The sequence below is a fragment of the Alosa pseudoharengus genome, unplaced genomic scaffold (genome assembly GCF_046254945.1).
Source record: "Alosa pseudoharengus isolate Yale_2024_CS ecotype anadromous, Long Island Sound unplaced genomic scaffold, YU_APseudo_1.1 YU_APseudo_1.1_scf_18, whole genome shotgun sequence".
In the NCBI taxonomy this organism is placed as follows: domain Eukaryota; kingdom Metazoa; phylum Chordata; class Actinopteri; order Clupeiformes; family Clupeidae; genus Alosa; species Alosa pseudoharengus.
The window spans coordinates 14,522,842-14,546,321 of record NW_027468650.1 but is presented as its reverse complement, the minus strand read 5'-3'; the positions used below and the strand labels follow the sequence as shown (position 1 = coordinate 14,546,321).

The window sequence follows — 23,480 nt, the reverse complement described above, 5'->3', positions numbered from 1 at the left end:
GATGGAGTAATATGCCATGGAGATCACGGTCTGATTTACTATGTTCATATTTTAGGGGCAGGGATGCTGTAGCCTACATACACACACACACACACACACACACACACACACACACACACAAATTGTTTAGATTTGATTACTTTGATACCGCTGACGTTGTGATTGAGATTACAGAAGAGTAGACTACTGGCTGTTTGTCTCAATCACTCAGCAGGATCAGCACCATTTCTGTGCTTAAGGGAAGACTAAGGAATCAATGATGTCCCAAAAGGGAGAAGGCAAACTAATGCTTTGTCGTCAGCTGCTAGTTTACTGACCTTGGCTATAACAAACACGAGTTAGGCTTTGTTAAAGCCCATATTTTGGCACCCGTGACCTCATGAGGACACTCATAAACAACTGGGAAATTTCAGATGGAGTTATACGCCATATAGAGCACTGACAGATTCACTATGTTAATCTTTTCAGGCAGATATGCGTTAAATAGACACACAAACCATTACTTTGTGACTAACTGCTGACTTTAACAATATTACCTACATCAAAATCAGATAGCTAAATGTATAAACAATCTACAGACTGATCAGCCCAAGTTTTACTTTAAATCCAACATACGAGTGTGGGCAGTCGTTAATATTTATTTTTTTGCTATCCAGTTGCAAGATATTTTGTGAACAAAGTGTGTCATTTGAAATGCTATATTTAACCAATCTGTAACTGTTCAAGTAAGGCCAGCTCTGTGTGAGTATATCCATTCATGGACAGGAGACTTGACATAAAATGATGGAACTCCTCCCCCAGTGATGTTGATCCCCATCACCCTCATCACTTAGACCCTGTAAAACCAAAGGCATGCTTGAAAATACATTTAAATATATATGTATATATACAGAGGTAGAGACCACCAAGAAAAAACAGAACCTTTCACTGCTGCTTCTGAATCATTATTGCTGTATAGGTACAAAACCAGTTTATTTCTTGGCAAAAAAAACAACAGATATACTGCAGCTTTAACACTACTGAATAAACCAGTTGCCCCCACCTTTCCATTCAAACCAAACTGGAGGTGCAAAGGCTATTTTTGCCACAACCCATATAAGAGAGCTGCTTGTTGTATATAAGAGAGAAAGTTGTGGCTGCTCACAGTCCAGGTCACAATTCCATCACACACAGGTAAGACAATGAAGGAAACCAAAGAAATCCAATACTAATTTGTCCTAAAACTTAGTTTTAGGATCCAACAGTTCATTGTTATTCTTTGATCATTTTAGTGCTTAGATTGAACAATGGCATTTTAGGGCTTTTTGGGTAAACTGTTTATTTTCTTGATAATTTCAGGGAAATAGCAATTACTCAAAAGGAAGGTGAACATCAAAGGTACTGTAGTTGGTTTTATAACTTGTGTCTAGATTACACATGTACTTTAGGTTAAACTCTTTATTAGAAGCTGAAAGATGCACTGAGATCTGACTAAGCATACAAGCATACTTAACTTACTTAAACTTTGATCTCGCTATCTAAAATACACTATTTACCATTACATTTCATTAGAGATTAAGCGATGCACTGCACTGTCTGGCTAAACATGTCACTGAAATGATACGGTATATTCAACTCAACACTGAAACTCTGAGTTCAGTATCTGCATCGGATGTGTAATTTAACATCTGTCTTCCATTATGTTAAGAGTAATTTATGGATATTGTAACTGTCTACCATTTACTTCTAACATGATAATATGTAACAATAATTTTTTTCAAAGGCTAAACCATGGGAGATGCTCTGATGGCAGAGTTTGGGCAGGCGGCTCCCTATCTGAGGAAGTCGGACATGGAGCGTCTGGAGGCCCAGACTCGCCCCTTTGACATCAAGAAGGCCTGCTTTGTGGTGGACCCTGAGGTTGAATTTGTGAAGGGAACGATCCAAGTCAGAGAAGGTGACAAAGTCACCGTTGAAACTGAATTTGGGAAGGTAAATAAATGTGTTTTACTGTATTCATTAATGAGTCTATTTTATAGCCTGGCTCTCCTCGGCCCTAATTTGAATGATGAACAAAGTCCTTTTAATTTAACACCATGGGTAAGACTTTAGTCATAAACCTTGATGAGTCAGCTAAGCGCTCCCCCATGCCACACAATAGCCATATTAAATGCATAGGAACTTTGCACTTCACCCTAATGGGACTGGGAGGGACCATACTCTTCATTCAGGCATATTAAAGCCATGCAGGGGTGGATGGTAAGATATATGCATTATGGGACTTGGGACTTTGTTGATCTATGATTATGATCTATGTTTATCCTCATATGTAAATGTAAATGTTTGTAGAGCTGTGAAAAAAGATGTTTAACTACCACTGAATAATGTCCTTGTGACAAAAAGCAAGACAATAGCCAAAGCATGAAATGACAAGGCCATGTTCTCTCCTCCTCAAAGACTGTCACTGTAAAAGATGCAGACGTCCACCCCCAGAACCCGCCAAAGTTCGATAAAATTGAGGACATGGCGATGTTCACCTTCCTGCATGAGCCTGCTGTGCTGTTTAACCTCAAAGAGCGTTACGCAGCCTGGATGATCTACGTGAGTACAGTGAGACGTGTGTCCAGTGTGTCCCTGGTTCCCAGGGGATGTCAGATATATTCAAACTACTCTAATTCATGACTCTTTGCACAGACCTACTCTGGGTTGTTTTGTGTCACTGTCAATCCCTACAAGTGGTTGCCAGTGTACAACCAGGAAGTTGTCATTGCATACAGAGGCAAGAAGAGGAGTGAAGCTCCTCCCCACATCTTCTCCATCTCTGACAATGCTTACCAGTACATGCTGGCAGGTAAAAAAAATAAGTCTTTGTGTAACAGGGAAGCTACACCAGGCGCGTAACTGAAGTGCTCCGTTCGCGTTGCATCAATTAGCTCCCACTAAAATCAATGGAAGTAGTTACACCAGACGTGACAGCAGCGAGTGCGTTCAAAAAAAAGACCGGTCTTCTAAAATGTTTTTTACGCGTCGCAAACGGAACGATTCAGTTTCAGCTTCCCTGTAAGACCTCCATTTTAATCAGATATTAATAGAAACATCAATCAACCTAAATATTACCTAAACTTAGTTTTTGTTTAACCAATACATATAGCATTTAGAAATATATTCACTAACATGGTTTGTGTTGTTTTTTTTTTTCTTTTTAGACAGGGAGAATCAGTCCCTCCTGATCACGTGAGTGTACTATAGTGATGTCAGTATGTTCTATGTCTAAGAAAAGTGTTGCTAGACAATAACAATATGAAGAAATAATTCCTCTCTCTTTCTAAGTGGAGAATCTGGTGCTGGGAAGACTGTGAACACCAAGAGAGTTATTCAGTACTTCGCCAGCATTGCTGCTGGTGGAACTGGCAAGAAGGATCCAAATGACAAAAAGGTTGTTATACTGAAACAATGTTTACGCTGTGTGTGATAAACATTCCACAAATGATGGGCATGAAACATTCTGGTGTTTGTCTTTAGGGAACCCTGGAGGATCAAATCATCCAGTGTAACCCTGCTCTGGAGGCCTTTGGTAATGCAAAGACCATCAGAAACGACAACTCCTCTAGATTTGTAAGTAGCATTTTGAATTAACAAATGTCACTTAAAGAATGTAAATATGATGATAATATGATGATATGCAACAATTCATCATAGAGTATACGTATAACAGATATATATATAATTTTATAAAATAGAATCTATTTTTTATTCTATTTTTTTTTTTTATCAGGGCAAATTTATCAGAATCCACTTTCATGCAACTGGCAAGCTGGCCTCTGCTGATATTGAGACCTGTGAGTCAGATCTACTATATCAATCAATAAAAGCCTATTATTCTTGAAATATTGTTTGCATAAAAAATAAATTGTTGCCATCATTTGACAGATCTACTAGAGAAGTCTAGGGTGACTTTCCAGCTCAAGGCTGAGAGAGATTACCACATCTTCTACCAGATCCTCTCTCAGAGAAAACCAGAACTACTGGGTTAGACTTCCCAAACAAAATATTAAGACATTGAATGTCACTTATTGAGGAGGAAACTTCTGACAATCATATTCTTCTTTTTCAGAGATGCTGCTTATCACAGCCAACCCCTATGACTACGCTTTCATCTCCCAAGGAGAGACCCAAGTAGCCTCTATTGATGATGGTGATGAGCTTCAGGCCACTGATGTGAGTACAGCTGGCCTTAAAAGTCTAGCCTGACCACGTCCACCTAGATCTCCTTTCAGGGAGATGCTAGTCTGGAACACCATATTTCACTGACGTTTCCAACAGTCGGCAGATTGCCTGCCCAATCTGCGATGAGAGGTGACGACGCTATAGTTTCGAAATCGAAAGTAGCTGTTGTAAACGGTAGTAGTATGCCTGCAAATGCTAGTCTGGAACACCATATTTCACTGACGTTTCCAACAGTCGGCAGATTGCCTGCCCAATCTGCGATGAGAGGTGACGACGCTATAGTTTCGAAATCGAAAGTAGCTGTTGTAAACGGTAGTAGTATGCCTGCAAATATCAAAAATTGTGGTCTGAAGAATGTGTTAATTTATTTACAGCAAAGGAAGGCCCACATACATTGTTTCCTGACTGCCCATGCTGTTTATTGTCAGTTTGTAAAGTTTCGATAAAGTAGGAACTTTATGAATCCCTGATCAATTTGATTTGTAAGGCTGGTTATTTCAAAGTTCAAAGAGTCTTGAAAAGGTTTCCCAATCGTGAGTGACCAGACCAGTTTGGATTACCAGGCTATTAAAAGTCAGCTGGGGGAAAACAAATGAGATTTTTCCATATAAGCTTTCATCTGTAGTAATGACATTTTCCTGTTATTGTAAAGTGTCAGTGTGTGAGAAACGGTAATTTGCACATCTGCAATGTGTGTTAAATTGACCACTTTTTCTATTATTTACTCCACAGGACGCCTTTGATGTGCTGGGGTTTAACCAAGAGGAGAAGAACAGCATTTACAAGCTGACTGGTGCCATCATGCACTATGGCAACATGAAGTTCAAGCAGAAGCAGAGAGAGGAGCAGGCAGAAGCTGATGGCACTGAAGGTGTGTACTCCAAACACTGCCTCATTATGATGTAAATCACCACAGCGTTTGTACTATTAAATACTATTAAATGTTTAAAGCTACCATCTCCTGACAACTTGGTCACACCATTTATTAAATGAAATGTATTTATAAATGTAACATGGCTGTATATACAATATGCTTTTTCAACAGATGCTGACAAATCTGCTTATCTGATGGGCCTGAACTCTGCTGACCTCATCAAGGCCTTATGTCACCCAAGGGTCAAAGTAGGAAACGAGTGGGTCACCAAGGGACAGAATGTTCAGCAGGTGGATATAATACATGTTTTGTCATACCGTTTTACTCTTTATCAATCTACAATGCATTGAGTGAGATTTCATTACACACTTCATATTTCTAAGGTGTACTACTCTATTGGAGCCCTGTCCAAGTCAATTTATGAGAAGATGTTCCTCTGGATGGTTGTCAAAATCAACCTGACCTTGGACACTAAACAACCTCGCCAGTACTTCATTGGTGTGCTTGACATTGCTGGATTTGAGATCTTTGATGTGAGTTTCTAAGGAAAAATGAACAACTATTTTAAATTAGATTAATGGTGGTTACATTTTCAAATCACTTTATCTTTTCTTTCAGTTACCTGTCTATTTTTTTTTTTCAGTTCAACACCTTTGAGCAACTGTGCATCAACTTCACTAATGAGAAGCTGCAGCAGTTCTTCAACCACCACATGTTTGTGCTGGAGCAAGAGGAGTACAAGAAGGAGGGCATTGAGTGGACGTTCATTGATTTCGGCATGGACTTGCAGGCCTGCATTGACCTCATTGAAAAGGTAACATTATTGTTTGGCAAAATCTACTAGATTTTTAAAATATTGTTGTGTATTGTTGATACCTATTGTTTCCTGCCTTTGTTATTCTTCATCTAGCCCATGGGTATCATGTCCATCCTTGAAGAGGAGTGCATGTTCCCCAAGGCCAGTGATGCAACATTTAAAGCCAAGCTCTATGACAATCACTTGGGGAAATCCAACAACTTCCAGAAGCCCAGGATTGTCAAGGGGAAACCAGAGGCCCATTTCTCCCTGGTCCACTATGCTGGCACTGTTGATTATAACATTGGCAACTGGCTAGTGAAAAATAAGGACCCTCTCAATGAGACCGTGGTCGGTTTATACCAGAAGTCCACCATGAAAATGCTTGCAGCACTCTTTGCTGGATATGCTGGGGCTGAATCTGGTAAATGTATCCATTACACAGTAACAAGACTCTAGAATTAGGACTGAAAGTATAAAATTAATTACTGAGCTGTTATGGCAAAAGTAACAACAACCAAAAGCTTGAATTTCCAAACTTTTTTTCCAGCTGAAAGTGGTGGTGGTGGTGGTGGTGGTGGTGGAAAGAAGAAGAAAGGGTCTTCTTTCCAGACAGTGTCTGCACTGCACAGGGTTAGTGACTGCATCTTAATTCAATTCAAATCAATTTATTAGATCTTCTTTAAGTTGTCAAAGTGACACTAATGCTATTTGAATGACGAATCAATACAAATACAAAATGTCTTACAACAGGAGAATCTGAACAAGTTGATGACCAACTTGAGGTCAACTCACCCCCACTTTGTGCGCTGCATCATCCCCAACGAGACCAAGACTCCTGGGGCCATGGAGAATCCTCTGGTCATGCACCAGCTGCGCTGTAACGGTGTGCTGGAAGGCATCAGGATCTGCAGAAAGGGCTTCCCCAACAGGATCCTGTACGGAGATTTTAAGCAAAGGTGAAATCTGTTATTCTTTTCCTAATTATTATACTTTTCTTACAACAATATTAAGAGAATATGTCTATAATAGGACTATTTTATCCTCTTCAGATACCGTATCCTGAATCCTGCAGCTATCCCTGAGGGACAGTTCATTGACAACAAGAAAGGAGCAGAAAAACTGCTTGGATCCCTGGATATTGACCATGAACAGTACAGATTTGGACACACTAAGGTGCTTTATAGTAAATTGTTCCCATAAACCTTCCATGATAAATCAAGTAAAGATAACTACTTTTGGTGTCATCAGTTAAATTTCATATTGATGGTTTATGGACAAGTGCAGGACAGATTAGCACTTCTGTCACTTTCATAAACCATTCAGGCTAAGCACAATGTAGTTCGGGATGGAAACCCCACGAAAAACAATACCGCTAAAAGTGAACATGTTAAAGAGCTTTTTATCATAAACAACTGGATTGCTAGCAGAGTTTGCAAGGTCTTTGCATTCTTTTAGGCAGTATACTAAAACTCTAAAATGCTGCTTGAAAGTAGCATGTTTTGTTAAGCCTAATAACATTCTAATTCTAAACATATAAACTGTTGATTCAAAGGTGTTCTTCAAAGCTGGTCTCCTGGGTGTCCTAGAGGAGATGAGAGATGACCGTCTTGCTCTAATCATCACTGGTATCCAATCAAGAGCAAGAGGTCTTCTGGCAAGAATTGAATTCCAGAAGATTGTTGAACGCAGGTAAATTGGTTTACTGATTGAATGAAGGATGTCATTCCACAAAAATGTCCACAAAGCAAGCAAGTAACACTGGTTTAAATCATTCAGATTTCTATATAATGCTGCAGAGTCTACTTCTTTACATTGAAAGACATTGCATTCAAAATTTAATTGTAGAGCTATTCTTCATATCAGGTATGCAGGTGAAGTAATTTGAGTAATGTTTACCTAAAATGTACCTTTCATTATTTGTAATTCCTTTCTGTTAGCAACACACCATTGCTTAAATAATTCAACATGTTAAATATTAAGGTGTTGCCACTTAGAAATACCTAGCACATGTTTTCAAATGCTGTGTCAAAAGACAATAAATAATAACATCTGTGTTCCTCATCACTTTTTTTCCCCTTTCAAATCTTCAGGGATGCCCTTCTTGTCATTCAGTGGAACGTCCGTGCATTCATGGGTGTCAAGAATTGGCCCTGGATGAAGATGTACTTCAAGATCAAGCCTCTCTTGAGATCTGCTGAGGCTGAGAAAGAGATGGCAAACATGAAGGAAGAATTCCTAAAGCTGAAGGATGCCTATGCTAAATCTGAGGCTCGCAGAAAAGAGTTGGAAGAGAAAATGGTTTCTATTCTCCAAGAGAAGAATGACCTGCAACTTCAAGTCCAGACTGTAAGTATGACACACAAACTCCTGTTTAAACAAAACAAAAGGAAGGATTATAAGTCATCCTTATTGTCATGAGGATCAAAAAATGACTTCAACTAACTATTTCTAATGTGTAAAATGAAGTATATAATTCATATCAACATATGTTAAACATTAAGTGCAAAAGTCCATAGTCAAAAAAACTGTTGCTCACAGGAACAAGATAGTCTTTGTGATTCTGAGGAGCGATGTGAAGGTCTAATCAAAAGCAAGATTCAGCTCGAGGCAAAAGCCAAAGAGCTGACAGAGAGACTGGAAGATGAAGAGGAGATGAATTCAGAGCTGACTTCAAAGAAGAGGAAGTTGGAGGATGAATGCTCAGAGCTCAAGAAGGACATTGATGACCTGGAGCTCACACTGGCTAAAGTGGAGAAGGAGAAGCATGCCACTGAGAATAAGGTTAGTCCATTTGGACCTGATACTGTCATAATACATATTTTCCTGTTGAACAGTGTTCTTTCTAACTATGGAGTTTGCTTCTCAGGTTAAAAACCTAACTGAGGAGATGGCTGCTCTTGATGAAATCATTGCCAAGCTGACCAAGGAGAAGAAAGCTCTCCAGGAGGCTCACCAGCAAACCCTGGATGACCTGCAGAGTGAGGAGGACAAAGTCAATACTCTGACTAAAGCCAAAACCAAGCTGGAACAGCAAGTTGATGATGTACGTTAGAACAACAAGATGATCGACTTTATGATTATTCAGTAAATTGTCAGAAATATTAATCTAACTTTATCCATCATCCTTTGTGTTCAGCTTGAGGGGTCCCTGGAACAGGAAAAGAAGCTAAGGATGGATCTGGAGAGAGCTAAAAGGAAGCTTGAGGGTGACCTAAAGTTGACCCAAGAAAATGTGATGGACCTAGAGAATGATAAACAGCAGTTGGAGGAAAAGATTAAAAAGTATGTTGCATCGATTCCATGTAAGACAAAAAATATCATGTTAGCTTATAGCCTTTGGGTCAGAAAAGACGATTCTTCAAACATTTTTATTGTCTCAATGAATATTCCTGTAAACGACCTATGCATTTATTCAAACCTGCTTTTTGCGACAGGAAAGACTTTGAAACAAGCCAACTTAACAGCAAGATAGAGGATGAGCAAGCAATGGGAGCCCAGCTCCAAAAGAAGCTAAAGGAACTTCAGGTACAAAGTACACAATGATTAGAAAAACTCAAATTGTACCATGGTCTTGTTGGATGTTTCATCTGAGCTCATTTCTTCTTGATAAAGGCTCGCATTGAGGAGCTGGAGGAAGAGCTGGAGGCTGAGAGAGCTGCCCGAGCCAAAGTAGAGAAGCAGAGGGCAGACCTGGCCAGAGAGCTGGAGGAGATCAGTGAGAGGCTGGAGGAGGCTGGAGGTGCCACTGCTGCCCAGATTGAGATGAACAAGAAGAGGGAGGCTGAGTTCCAGAAGCTGCGCAGAGACCTCGAAGAGTCCACTCTGCAACATGAGGCCACTGCTTCCACACTGAGGAAGAAGCATGCAGACAGTGTAGCTGACCTCGGGGAGCAGATTGACAACCTTCAGAGAGTGAAACAAAAGCTTGAGAAGGAGAAGAGCGAACTCCGACTGGAGCTGGATGATGTGGTCTCCAACATGGAGCAGGTTTCCAAAGCCAAGGTAAAGACTGAAAACTATCATAAACATAACTTTTAACTTTTTAAGTTTGCAGAATTGTTTATGATTATCCTTTTATCTTTTTTCCACTTAATTTCCTGTTCTCAGGCAAACTTGGAGAAAATGTGCAGGACCTTGGAGGATCAGATGACTGAATATAGGACAAAGTTTGAAGAAGGCCAGCGAAGCATAAATGACTTCACTATGCAAAGAGCTAAGCTACAAACTGAAAATGGTACATACAAATTATAGCTATAACAAACAAATTTGTACATTTGTAAATGTACATTTCCATTTCACATATTCCACTTTTCAATTAAACAGGGGAGCTTTCCCGGCAACTAGAAGAGAAGGACTCTCTTGTCTCTCAGCTAACTAGAGGCAAGCAATCCTATTGCCAGCAATTAGAAGACCTTAAAAGACAACTGGAGGAGGAAGTCAAGGTATTTATAAAACATGTTGGCATATAAAAGTATATACTGTAGGTTTAGTTTGGTGTTTTCTTCCCCTGAGATACATTGAATGAGAAAAGTGAGTGAGCTACTTGAGGTAAGGTGATATGGAACCGCTTGTGTTGAAGTGGTGTATGGGAAATAATCATGGAAGGTGTTATGAACAGCTTTGCATTTATAAGGTTGAGGTAGAGTTGGCAAAAACTGTCAAAAAGTTGCCATCCAACCAAACCTCTGTGAAGAACCTCCTTGTGTCCACAATTATTCAGAATCATGATTCAACTCATTTCATCAGTTTTGGTTCTTGTTACTTTCTCACCAGTAGGACCAAACTGATGAGGAAAGATGCAAGATAAGGTGATTTGAGACCTCTCTTTCGGAGGTCAAATTGGTTCAAGCCAATTATTTTGGTATAGATTGAAGTGAGATTACTGCACCTTGACACATACAAATGATCCGAACGCACGCCCAAAAGTACTACAGTAGAATTAAAGAGGAACAAAAACGTCCCTCTGAGATGTGCTCATTGTTTCCCAGGCTAAGAATGCACTAGCCCATGCAGTGCAGTCTGCTCGTCACGACTCTGACCTCCTGAGGGAGCAGTATGAGGAGGAGCAGGAGGCCAAGGCTGAGCTGCAGCGCAGTCTCTCCAAGGCCAACTCTGAGGTGGCTCAGTGGAGAACCAAGTACGAGACTGATGCCATCCAGAGGACTGAGGAGCTAGAAGATGCCAAGTAATGCACTCTGACTTGACTCTCCATGACATGTTTAAAATCAAAGAATAAACATGCCAAGCAGGATCATAATGCAACCCTTCAATTTATTGCTCCACAGAAAAAAGCTGGCTCAACGTCTGCAAGATGCAGAGGAAGCTGTGGAAGCTGTTAATGCCAAATGCTCCTCCCTGGAGAAAACTAAGCACAGACTGCAGAATGAGATTGAAGATCTCATGGTAGATGTGGAGAGATCCAACGCGGCTGCTGCTGCCCTGGACAAAAGGCAAAGAAATTTTGATAAGGTAGTAAAACACATTCGTACTAGGTATTTAACACCCAATATGTGTTGTAGTCCCAGGAAAAGTAAGTAAATAATAACGATGGTACCTATTCCAATATTCTCAGGTCCTGGCAGAGTGGAAGCAGAAGTTTGAGGAGTCCCAAACTGAGCTGGAGAGCTCCCAGAAAGAGGCCAGATCTCTTGGCACTGAGCTCTTCAAACTCAAGAACTCTTATGAGGAATCTCTGGATCACCTTGAGACCATGAAAAGGGAGAACAAAAACCTCCAAGGTATGTCTGCATCCATCTGAACATAAATTATATTAAAGTTATCTATATAAATAATGGCATGTTACCCTTCATGGCAAAACCAGTCAGAAGTCTCAAATGTTGACATAATTTGACAGTATAATGTCTACACTTTCATATTGTGAAGAAAAATTGTGGAAATTCATAACCAATGAAATAACCCAACTTTTTGATGTGTTCAAGACACCTATTCTGCTCACATTACTTAGTTACTGTATACACATTCCTTACTTAGCAAACCAAAAATAACTTAATGATGATAATGATGATCGTCTTACTTTGACATTTCTGACAATCAAATACATTAACCTATTCTTCTCTATCCTTATAGAGGAAATTTCTGATCTAACTGAACAACTTGGTGAGACTGGCAAGAGTATTCATGAACTTGAGAAGGTCAGGAAGACACTTGAGCAAGAGAAGGCAGAGATCCAGACTGCTCTTGAGGAAGCTGAGGTATATCAAAAGATACATCCCTTAAGGTCCAGTGGGGACATTTATTAATATTCCTTTGTATGGCAATATACTATATGAAAATATTTCCACAGGCTACTTTAGAGCATGAAGAGGGCAAGATCCTCAGAGCTCAGCTGGAGTTCAATCAGGTCAAAGCTGACATTGAGCGTAAACTTACTGAGAAGGATGAGGAGATGGAACAGGCCAAGAGGAACCAGCAGAGAGTGGTGGATACCCTGCAGAGCTCCCTGGAGTCTGAGACTCGCAGCAGGAATGAGGCTCTCAGGATCAAGAAGAAGATGGAGGGAGACCTCAATGAGATGGAGATCCAGCTCAGCCAGGCCAACAGGCAGGCATCTGAGGCCCAGAAGCAGCTCAAGGGTCTCCATGGACATATGAAGGTTAAATAACAAAATTTAACTACACTGGAATATGATTATAGTTGTTTGCTGTGTTTTAACTCAAAGTTAATTCAAAATTAATTAAAATATCTCTGTCCATGTCAGGATGCCCAACTGCAGCTTGATGAATCTCTCCGTGCTAATGATGATCTCAAAGAGAACACTGCCATTGTGGAGAGACGCAGCAATCTGATGCAGGCTGAATTGGATGAGCTCAGGTCCCTGGTGGAGCAGACTGAGAGAGGCCGGAAACTGGCTGAACAGGAGCTGCTGGACGTCAGTGAGAGGGTGCAGCTGCTGCACTCTCAGGTAAAATATAAAATATAGTGTTTTTCAGATTTATTCATAATATGACTTAGACCATTGTTAACATTTCTGTCTTGCCACATAGAACACAAGCCTGCTGAACCAGAAGAAGAAACTGGAGGGTGATACATCTCAGCTTCAGAATGAAGTAGAGGAGGCTGTGCAGGAGTGCAGGAATGCTGAGGAAAAGGCCAAGAAGGCCATCACTGATGCTGCCATGATGGCAGAGGAGCTGAAGAAGGAGCAGGACACCAGTGCTCACCTGGAGCGCATGAAGAAGAACATGGATCAGACCATCAAGGACCTGCAGCACCGTCTGGATGAAGCTGAGCAAATCGCCATGAAGGGTGGCAAGAAACAGATTCAGAAACTGGAGTCTAGGGCAAGTACTATGTTTTTTCCCATTTCTCAAACTGTATTTTGGCACTTTCTATGAAGGTCATCCTATGATGCATAAATTCGTATCACCATACAATGTGTAATTATATATAATAAGTAGTTATAACAACTGTTATACTCATTTACAAACAAAAATGATTACACCTGGTTACACCTTTGCTGAAGAAAAGTACAATCAATCCAGCTGATGTGAATAACTATAGACCTGTCTCCCTTCTTCCAATCTTGTCAAAGGTTCTTGAGAAAGTGGTGTTCAAGCAAGTTTCAAATTTCCTACCAGTCCTTAAACAGTCTGGTTTCAAGAGCGGTTGTTTTAAAAAAACTGCTCTTTTATCTGTGACTGAAGTATTGAAAGTAACTAAAGCTTCTGCTAACTCATCAGTTTCCGACAAGGCCAGGTTAGCTCTGATCTATAAAGTCAAACTCGAGATATCAGTGTGTAGTTGGCTTTTATATATTGACATAAATACTATTCATAAGATGTGCATCCACTTTAGGCAAACAGTTTGATACGACAATACTACACTATTATTAATTCATTAATGCCATGTCACCTGAATGCCATATGGCGCAACAGTACCAAAAGCAAAACTAGATCAGTACAGGAGTCAGATCTGCTCCAAAATGTTATGGGTTTGTCCTTGGACCATTCCACCAAGTTTAATGGAAATCGGGCCTGCAGTTTTTGCACAATCCTGCACACAGACAGAGAAACAGACGGATGGATGGACAGACAAACCACAACGAAAATATTACCTCCTGGTGGAGGTTATGATTATCAGGTAGGGTTATTCCATCTTGTGAAATCACTAAATATAAGTTGTTGAAATGCATTAGGACATGGACCAGGGGGTGTAGTTATGAGTTGACAAGTGGTTATAATGCATTATGCAGAATGACCAGAGATCCTTGGCCCATAATGATGTAATCTTGGCTTAACAATGTGTTGTAATACATTAAAGCAACAGGTCATAAAGCATTATGAGTCCCATGCATGTTTGTATATAAATTTAACAATTATTATTACTCATAATTGCTTTAGATCATGTCATGAAAGTATGCAGTAATCATTATAGCCATGGCCTTCATAGAAAGTGTTACCTTTAGTTTTAAATCATGTTGGATTGTAATTTTTCTATTACATGTGCTTGTACACACAGGTGAGAGAGCTGGAATCTGAGGTGGAACTGGAGCAACGCAAGGCCAATGATTCTGTCAAAGGAATCCGTAAATATGAACGCCGTATCAAGGAACTCACTTACCAGGTACTAAAATATTCAGAATCCAGAATAAAAATACAACTTTCACCCTCTTATATGTTCTCCATCTAATTCAACATGCTGGCTTACCTAACTCTTTACCCTTAGACCGAGGAAGATAAGAAGAATCTGCATCGTCTTCAGGATTTGGTGGACAAACTGCAGCTGAAGGTCAAGTCCTACAAGAGAACAGCAGAGGAGGCTGTAAGTGCTCAGATAATTCACCACTAACTTCATAATACTTCACCATAAAGTAGTCTAAAACCTAATTTTGTGACTAATTATATTTTTCAGGAGGAGCAGGCCAATAGCAATATGGGCAAGTTCCGCAAGATTCAGCATGAGCTGGATGAGGCCGAGGAGAGAGCTGATATAGCTGAGTCTCAGGTCAACAAGATGAGAGCCAAGAGCCGTGATACCGGTGGCAAGGTGAGTAAACTTTTTCCTATTAGCACAGAAGTGTTCAAATTTACCTTAAAAGCAAAAATAAGCAGAAATGACTTACTGCAGCTGACAGGATATGTTAAGCATCCCTCAACAGAGAAAGGGGCAACTCACTAAAAATGTCAAAAAGGTTCCAAATTAATGCTACATAGATCTGTTTCTTAGCTGAGCACCATGGATCAGTTTCTGATGTCTGAACTGCTGTCAAACTGTAAGGAATCTAAAAAGTATTGGGTTGGGGGTAAGGCCCAAGGTGGGGTGCTGAAAAATCTCCTTTATTTTACATTAAGAGAACAAATTAGAGAAGCATAAAAAGTATTGTTGAATGCATATCAACCTTGTTCTATTGCATTAGTCCTGCCCATTTAAAACCTATGGTTTGCTGAGGGTCTGCAGTTCAGGAAACATTGTAAATATTGTAAATGTAATTGTGAGATTACACATCACCAAAGCAGACTACAATTTACTGCTAAGTCTTCATTACATGTTGATTTAACTGCAGAGGTTGAGGTCATGTTAAATTATTCATCTAATCCATAGAACACATTCAAATATCACTCCTAATCATTTTCCTTTTTTCTGCCTACATTTTTCTCACAGAAGGGGCATGACGAAGAGTGAAGCTCTGTCGTGGGCCTTTTCTGAAATCTTTCCATGCAGTACTCTGGAGCTTGTCTCTAGCTCCCATCATTTTAGTGCAGTAGAATAAAAGTACATTACAATTGGAATCTCATGTCTGTCCTTATTTACACTCTAAAGATGATGCATGATCTTCTTGCATTTGACTGCAGTCTGATTTCTGAAAGAATTTGTTGCAAAGCAGTACAGCAATGCAACTTCAAATGTTCATTTTTCTGGGAAATTTTAAAAGGAAAACAACATGCATTCTAAAGTTCAAGTGTTTTGAGTCCACAGCAATGTTTCATGGGAAAAGTGCTCCACCCAACTTGTCCTCCATACACAATCAAATGACAAAATATTAAAATGTACATTAGAGAAGTCTAACATGAGTGACACACTCTAATGTGCATAATCATGAAATAAACTACATGTCCAAAAATAAAATAATGGTCTGACATCACATAATCCTTGTGATATTATTATGAATTATATAAAAATACACACATAACAATATGCACACTCACTCCCAATTTACTGTTCACACTTGTACGGACCATCATCTAAACAGTAGCACAATTCTTTAGTTTGTTATCAAAAAGAGGTATGAACTGTATACATTTTAAATAATAATAATAAAAACATACATAATAAATTGCGATAGTTGACTAGTTGAAATTCAACTGACACGGGTTGTGTACCTTCTTTCATGTCCAAAATTCTCTTGATTCAATGACCGCTGCAAAAATTATCCATATCATCCATAAATGATGCTATCTAAAATATAAAAGATTTAGATGTAAAGCTGTAAAGCTATGTAACATCGCTGTCTTCTGTTAAAGTGATGGGAAGGACTGGCCACTGTTCAATTACAGGAGGAGTTCAGAGTGAGCAGCTGACACACAGGGCTGAGGTAGGAGGAACCAGGCAGCCCTTAAAGGTCCACAGCCACACACACACAAAAAACTATTCTATTTCAATGTTGCAGTGAACTATTCTATTAGCTATTTAGGGTGGCTGAAGTGACAGAATAACATCAATGTGGTATGGTAACATTTCAACAATGAATATAGAAAGGACAAATTCAAATTTAAGACACAGCTTCTTTTTCTGGATATTTTACATTGTAGATCAAAACTCAAAACTACAACATAACACATGTGGGGTTATGTAGTAAATAAGTAAACAAAGCAAAATGTTTGGAACGTTTTTAGTTTTTTTTTTAACAGTAGAAAACAAAGTGTGTTTCATAAATCAGGAAATGGGTGAATGAAAAGTAGCCAAATGCTCAACATGATTAGAAACTCCTTCAGGACTGTTGGGACACCATTCCCAGTGTCTAACTAGAATGCCATGAGTGTGAAACACATTCATCACAGCAAATGTTGCCTGCTTTAAAGACCATAAAAAACATTTAGCTTTGTTTAAATTGTTTGGCTACTACATAACCCTGAGTGTTTTGAGTTTTCAGCTTTGTTCTACAATGCAAAGTTTGAAGTTTGAAAAAAGAAGACCCATAAATAAGTAGATGTGTCTACATTTTTGACTGGTACTGTATACTTCTAACTGTTTTCATTAAATTTCAGATGTACAGATAAAAATTAAAAGTAGATTGCGCATTATGCATTGCGTCTCAGAAAATAAGTCTAATCTCCCTACCAAGAGGGGAGTCAATAATTTGTCGCTGTAGTGGGTAGAAATGACTTCCTATAGTGATCCTTTTTACTGTGGAGTTGAAGGAGCCTCAAACTGGAAACACTCTGCAGTTTGACCAGTAGATCGTGTAGAGTATGTGAAGTGTTGTATTTTTTATATTCAGCAGTGTACAAAGTACAATACACCTAATAACATGTATTTGTTTTTTTCAATGTAACATTTCAGGATGCATATTCTGTGGTATTGTCATATAAGACATGGTCTAGTATTTCAAAGAAGCTCGTAGCTCCATAAACACTTACCACTTTAAAAATTCTTCAAATTATGCTGGCTGGAAAGCCCAAGATGTCTTGCCTCTCTGAACAGGGATCCAACACAAAACAATGAAAGACAAAAAAAAAATTAAACACAAAAATGACCAACAAGAACACAACTATATATATATATATATACATACAGTATATATGTATAATCAAAATATAACGTATACATAAAATATACCAGTAAGACATTTACAAAACAGTTGGTACTGCATAACACGTTTTCCAATGTAAAGGAGGAGGCTAAAACTGCAATGGTACTGCAGGCGGAGTTTCGATTGGCGAGATGAGTTGACTTTTACATACAAATCATCAGTTACACATCAGAACTCCTCTCAAGCTGTGCTCCTCAATCAGATAGAGGCACTCAGCAGGAATTTCACAGGTTATCTTGGTCCTCAAGGACAATGGCAAGGAAACAATGCAGACCAAACAATACCAAGCTAAAAGTCAGATGCCTTCATACAAGCAACCTGAGATGTACCCAACCTTCAACCATAGATTCTGACTGAAGGACAAATTGGCTCAGCTTATCTGCTGATTCTTCATTAATTGTGATAACGTTGCCTCATGTACCTCAGCATAAGTTACTGTATATGACAAGAAAATTATTTCTAATAAAATAGCAAAAGAATATACTTATTATATTTCAGAACTAGAATCATACACCACAAACACCACTCTGGCAACAGCAAAAAAAAAACATTATAGGCCAATATAATACTGATTTGAAATTATTCGTCTTAAGGCATTTTTAAAATATGTTCAAATTCATTAAGTGACTATGATTTACAGAATTGTTGAATGAAATACCTCAAAAGGTCTATGACACAAATCAGATGTTACAGTGTTTGTCATGAAAATATCCAGCAATTTCATCTTAAGCATAAGGCATTCTACATGTATTTTTGTTGGTAAACAGTAGGCCTAAATGAACTAAATTCCATAGCCTAGGTAGGTTAGCAACACAAACACTTAAGAGGTGCAAGTCAGCAAATCAACTTCACATTAGCCTACTATTATTTTTTGCTGTGTGGCCACAGAATCACTTCAACTAGCAGCCATGTCTCGCTACTTATCACATGACAGCTGCAGGTTACAAGCTGTGTGTGTGTGTGAGGAGAAAAAACACACAGGCTACAGGAAGCACTGATGACATTCTTAAAAATATCCATACTAATAAAATGAGGTATTATGACGTTTCTAATTTCAGGGCATTGCGATACTAGTCAAAGGAGAAGAAGGCGCTTAGTTTGTGGAGAGACAGCAGATGGGAGGAAAGTCTAGGTGCTCACCCTTATGACGTCGGGTGCACCAGTGCGACCCAGGGAAATTGTTAGACGCACTCTTACAAATTTTGGTCACACTCTAGAGCCCTACTAGGCCTACTGAGTGTGAGGATGCCAATGAGATGTCTTAGATGTCTCATTTCCAGTACTTTGACCCTCTTGTTATTCTCAATCTTTGTTTATTCTAGAGCGCTACACTCAAAGATCTTTGGTCTAAGCTAAGCCTGGTCACATTCATATTAATTCCGCCATTGTGCTACTCTACAACAATCGCTGATGAGTCTACAAAGATGGATAAGTTTAGTGAACTATACAAGCTGTCCTTCTCAGTCAGGGGAAGGCATCCAGGAAGAATTTCACAAGGCTATCTTTATCATTAAGTGTGAAGGCAAGGTAACAATACAGCATTGACAGAATGGGACAGTGTGATGGGAGACTACCAGCTGGCAGCTGACTGACCTTGGCCATTCCTTGATACGCTTTTAATAGACAGCTATAGGCAAAGTCTGTATGCAAGTCTTGGCACTGTATTAGCACTTACTGTGACAAATTTCTCTGACATATATTGAGTTTTAAAATGGGTTCAATGTGCATACATACACAGCTCAAGTGGAATGCATATTAACATACTTTAACATACTTTAGTATACTGAGATTGTAATAAAATATATTTGTAAACATGCACACACACACAACACCTATAGTTCTACTTATATTGTGCATGTCATTTAGAGAGCATCCCTGTTTACTCATCAGAGACTCTTCTTTCAAAGACACATATAGCTAGCTTTATCCATTAGTGTCTAATAGTCTGTGGACGCTTTCTTCAGTAAGCTCTTCTGATCTTACTGTAAATCATGGTTAACCTAAATGTGGTTAGAGTAGGCAGCCTAAACTTATCACTTGCATTCAAACATTTATATGTCATTCTCAGCTGTTCTCACACGCTGAGGAATATTACACCTCAGCTTCTTAGAATGCCCTTGCTTAATACAACACCATTTAAACAATTTGAATGGATGTCAGGGTCTTGTTAACAACTGACCCTTGAGGGACTTTCAAACTGTAAGTAACTGAAACCATTAACACCTTAATCTTCTGACATCTCCCCTCAGTACTGGAGAAACACCAATGGATAAGGTAACCACAGGCTGCTCTTCTCAATCCCATACAGGTACTCTGCAGGAATGTCACAGTGCTATATATGTGCCCAAGTTGAATTAACATGAAATGGAATCATGTTTATATTCTGTACACAGCTTGTAACCTGCTTTGTGTTGAACCTGCGCGATTCAGCCCTGCAAACACCCTGACTCCAACCCACAAACAGCAGCACTTCGGATTCGGAGGCGAGTGTGCTGACAGTTGAGCTAAAAGCCCAGGCTCCTAGCTCGCATGCCCGCAGCACTCTTGAGGCGTCGGGGAGTGAGGTTTACTAATGTTTCACATGCACACCTAAGCTAGCTGCCTGTGTCCTGAATACACTGTAAAAAAATGTGATCTCTGTGGACAACTCAGGTTCCAAAAGCAGCCTCAAAACAACTTGGGCAAACCTTGCCCATAAAAACATAACAAACTGTTCCAGCAAATCACAGACGAGATGCGCGTTTAGGAGTTTCAATTGCACGGGAGGGAGGAGGAAGTAGTGAGCTAGCTTTCTGTTTTGTTTGAACGTGAACAGAAGTGACTTTAACCAGCATCGCTTAGAGCGCCTTTAAGTAGCCTACTGAGTGTGATGATGTCAATGAGAGATGTCTTAGCACTCATTACCAGTAAAGTAGCCTGGTCAAATCAGTTCCTATCGCGGTTGACTTTGTAGTTCTTCAGAGCTGTCTGTACCACGTCCATTACGGACACTATAATCACGATTACCACTGCCAATGTCATATTACCCAAATAACAAATTAACAGGAAAACAGTAGGCCTAAGATGTAACAATAGTAAACTATTACTAGCCTGTTCCACAAACCGTTATTAAAGGCCTACAATAAAGTAGCCTGGTCAAATCAGTTCCTACTCAGAGCTGTCTGTACCACGTCCATTACGGACACTATCATCACGATTACCACTGCCACCTCGAGCTATTTATAATAATAAGCATGGTATGCTTAGTGGACACCGTCGTACGCGAAGATGCACCTCCATTCATAGACGCACCGTGACTATCACTGTCAATAGACGATCGATCATAATATAATCTCCAAAAGGCAGATATTCTCCTTCAGAATCAGAATAGGTGAATAACAGCCTACCCAAGACTTCATCACACGTGAACATTTTTTTCAACATTTGGTGTAGGCCTATTTCTGCTTCAATTTGTGCAAAACTATGGCCTGCATCGCTTCCGCGTCATTACAAACAAATGCACGTCTTCATGTTTCTCGCGTGTATTTCCTGAAAACTGTGTGCAGCGATTTTGGGCTTGAATCAAGCTCCGGATGTCTAGCAACTAGTGGAGGAGAGTACAAATAAGATTTTTTTACCGTACTTGGATCTATCGTCTATTTTAATCAGTGTCGTTGTTTGTCGCAATTAAAAATACCCTCAAGGGCCGGATTACATTATTATTTTGAAATAGGCCGTGGGTCGGAATTGGGCCGGACGCGGGCCGGGAGTTTGAGACCCCTGCTCTAAGATCTTTTGTCTACGCTAAGCCTGGTCACATTCATTCCGCCATTGTGCTAATCTACTTTATGTCAAGGCCTACAGCAACTGGTACCTGTAAATGGTGACCTTGGACCAACAATCGCTGATGAGTCTAGACAGATGGAATAAGTTCAGGGAACTATACAATCTGTCCTTCTCAGTCAGAGGAAGGCATCCAGGAAGAATTTCACAAGGCTATCTTTATCATTAAGTGTGAAGACAAGGTAACAATACAGCACTGACAGAATGGGACAGTGTGATGGGTGACTACCAGCTGGCAGCTGACTGACCTTGGCCATTACTTGATACACTTCTAATAGACAGCTTTAGGCAAGGTCAATATGCAAGTCTTGGCACTGTATTAGCACTTGCTGTGACACATTTCTCTGACATATATTGCATACATACACAGCTCAAGTTGAATGTATATTATCATATAATTTTAAAGTATACTAAGATTATATTACAATATATTCATATACATGCTCACACACACACACACTCACAAATACATATAAGCACTGGCTTGCTCAATAACTTATCATAAATAAGTGTCAAAATCTTATTTTTATATATTTTAAAAATCTACATTGTTTATAATTTTGAGACAGAAAAGCCTATCATAGGCACCCAGGGTTCACTGTCCAGAGGTGCAAAAATGCATCCCAATCACAACAGCACTACAACAGCAAAGTATGGAAATCTATAGAAAGTCTGCACATATTTGATAGCAAGGAGAAATATGCCTACTTATATTGTGCATGTCATCTACAGACTGAGCATCCCTGTTTGCTCATCAAATACTCTTCTTTCAAAGACATATAGCTTTATCCATTAGTGTCTAATAGTCTGTGGATGCTTTCTTCCGTAAGATCTTCTGATCTCACTGTAAATTAGTGACATGGTTAACCTAAATGTGGTTAGAGTAGGCAGCCTAAACGTATCAGTTGCATTCAAACATTTATCTGTCACCTAGTGTATGTTTCTCAGCTGTTCTTACACACTGAGGAATATTAACACCTCAGCTTCTTAGAATGCCCTTGCTTAATACAACACCATTTAAACAATTTGAACGGATTTCAGGGTCTTGTTAACGATTGACCCTTGAGGGACCTTCAAGTTGTAAGTAACCTTTAGCACCTGAACTTAACCTTCAGATATATCCCCTCCCCCTGAGGAAACACCAATGGAAGAGGTGACCATAGGCTACTCTTCTCAATCACATACAGGCACTCGGCAGGAATCTCACAGTGCTATCTTTGTGCTTAAGACGTGAAGACTTAAGAATTGGTGATCAGTGGGAGAGGGCTTAAAAGTCATGCTTTGCCATCAGCTGACTGTCTTTGATCATGCCTGGCTTTGCAATAGGCACACATGTTAACAACTGTGGCCATAAGAGAACACGTAAACAACACCTGAATAATTTCAGATTGAGTGATACGCCACTGGCAGATTCATTGTGTTCATCTTTTAAGGAAGACATGCTTTAAACAGACGTGTATTCTATTACTTTGTCATGCATTTATTCTGACACTGCTGACCTTAATAACATGATCAAAATCAGATAGCCAAGTATACACAAACAATTTTCTTAAACAAGACAATCTCAACCTAATCTCAATCCAACATACTAATATAGGCAGTTATTTTTTTGTTATCCACTTGCCAGATAAGTACTGAACTCTGAAAGTATTTACTAAAAGTATGACATCCTACTATATTTAACCAATCTGCAACAGCTCAGTGTACAGATTTCCTTTCATGGAGTGGAGAAGTCACACAATAATTATGGACTTCCTCCCCCAGTGAAGTTTCACCACATCACCCTCATCCCACAGGCCCCCGGAAACCTAAATAAAAATCATGGAAACACATCAAAGGTAAAAAGGTAGAAAATACCAAGAAATAAAGTGACCCTTTCACTGTTGCTTCCAAGTCATTTGTATTGCATAGGTCCAAAACCAGTTTTTCTTGCCAATAAAATTTGTATGCTGCAGCTTTAATGCTACTGAATAAACCAGTTGCCCCCACCTTTCCATTCAGTGAGGTTC

General features: G+C 39.4%; 1 protein-coding gene and 1 long non-coding RNA gene across 2 annotated transcripts in view; one reads left to right on the top strand and one right to left on the bottom strand.

The window, feature by feature from the left end:
- Nucleotides 1-1,770: 1,770 nt before the first annotated feature.
- LOC143130974 (myosin-7-like) lies at nucleotides 1,771-15,628 on the top strand. The gene is made up of 37 exons (XM_076290306.1): nucleotides 1,771-1,971; nucleotides 2,437-2,580; nucleotides 2,674-2,830; nucleotides 3,186-3,213; nucleotides 3,310-3,415; nucleotides 3,502-3,594; nucleotides 3,755-3,818; nucleotides 3,910-4,008; nucleotides 4,094-4,197; nucleotides 4,939-5,077; nucleotides 5,252-5,370; nucleotides 5,464-5,613; nucleotides 5,724-5,894; nucleotides 5,991-6,300; nucleotides 6,427-6,509; nucleotides 6,630-6,835; nucleotides 6,929-7,052; nucleotides 7,432-7,568; nucleotides 7,970-8,225; nucleotides 8,418-8,660; nucleotides 8,746-8,922; nucleotides 9,016-9,161; nucleotides 9,314-9,404; nucleotides 9,492-9,881; nucleotides 9,987-10,113; nucleotides 10,203-10,321; nucleotides 10,868-11,064; nucleotides 11,165-11,348; nucleotides 11,452-11,617; nucleotides 11,967-12,091; nucleotides 12,184-12,492; nucleotides 12,598-12,801; nucleotides 12,884-13,180; nucleotides 14,358-14,462; nucleotides 14,565-14,660; nucleotides 14,751-14,885; nucleotides 15,501-15,628. The coding sequence occupies exons 1-37, from the start codon at nucleotides 1,771-1,773 to the stop codon at nucleotides 15,519-15,521; spliced, it is 5,823 nt and encodes a 1,940-aa protein (XP_076146421.1). The 3' UTR covers nucleotides 15,522-15,628.
- LOC143130979 (uncharacterized) overlaps nucleotides 14,609-23,480 on the bottom strand; it is a 30,786-nt gene continuing 21,914 nt past the window's right edge. The window contains exon 5 of the long non-coding RNA XR_012988020.1: nucleotides 14,609-14,635. This is a non-coding gene — a long non-coding RNA (uncharacterized LOC143130979). The remainder of the gene's footprint in view (nucleotides 14,636-23,480) is intronic.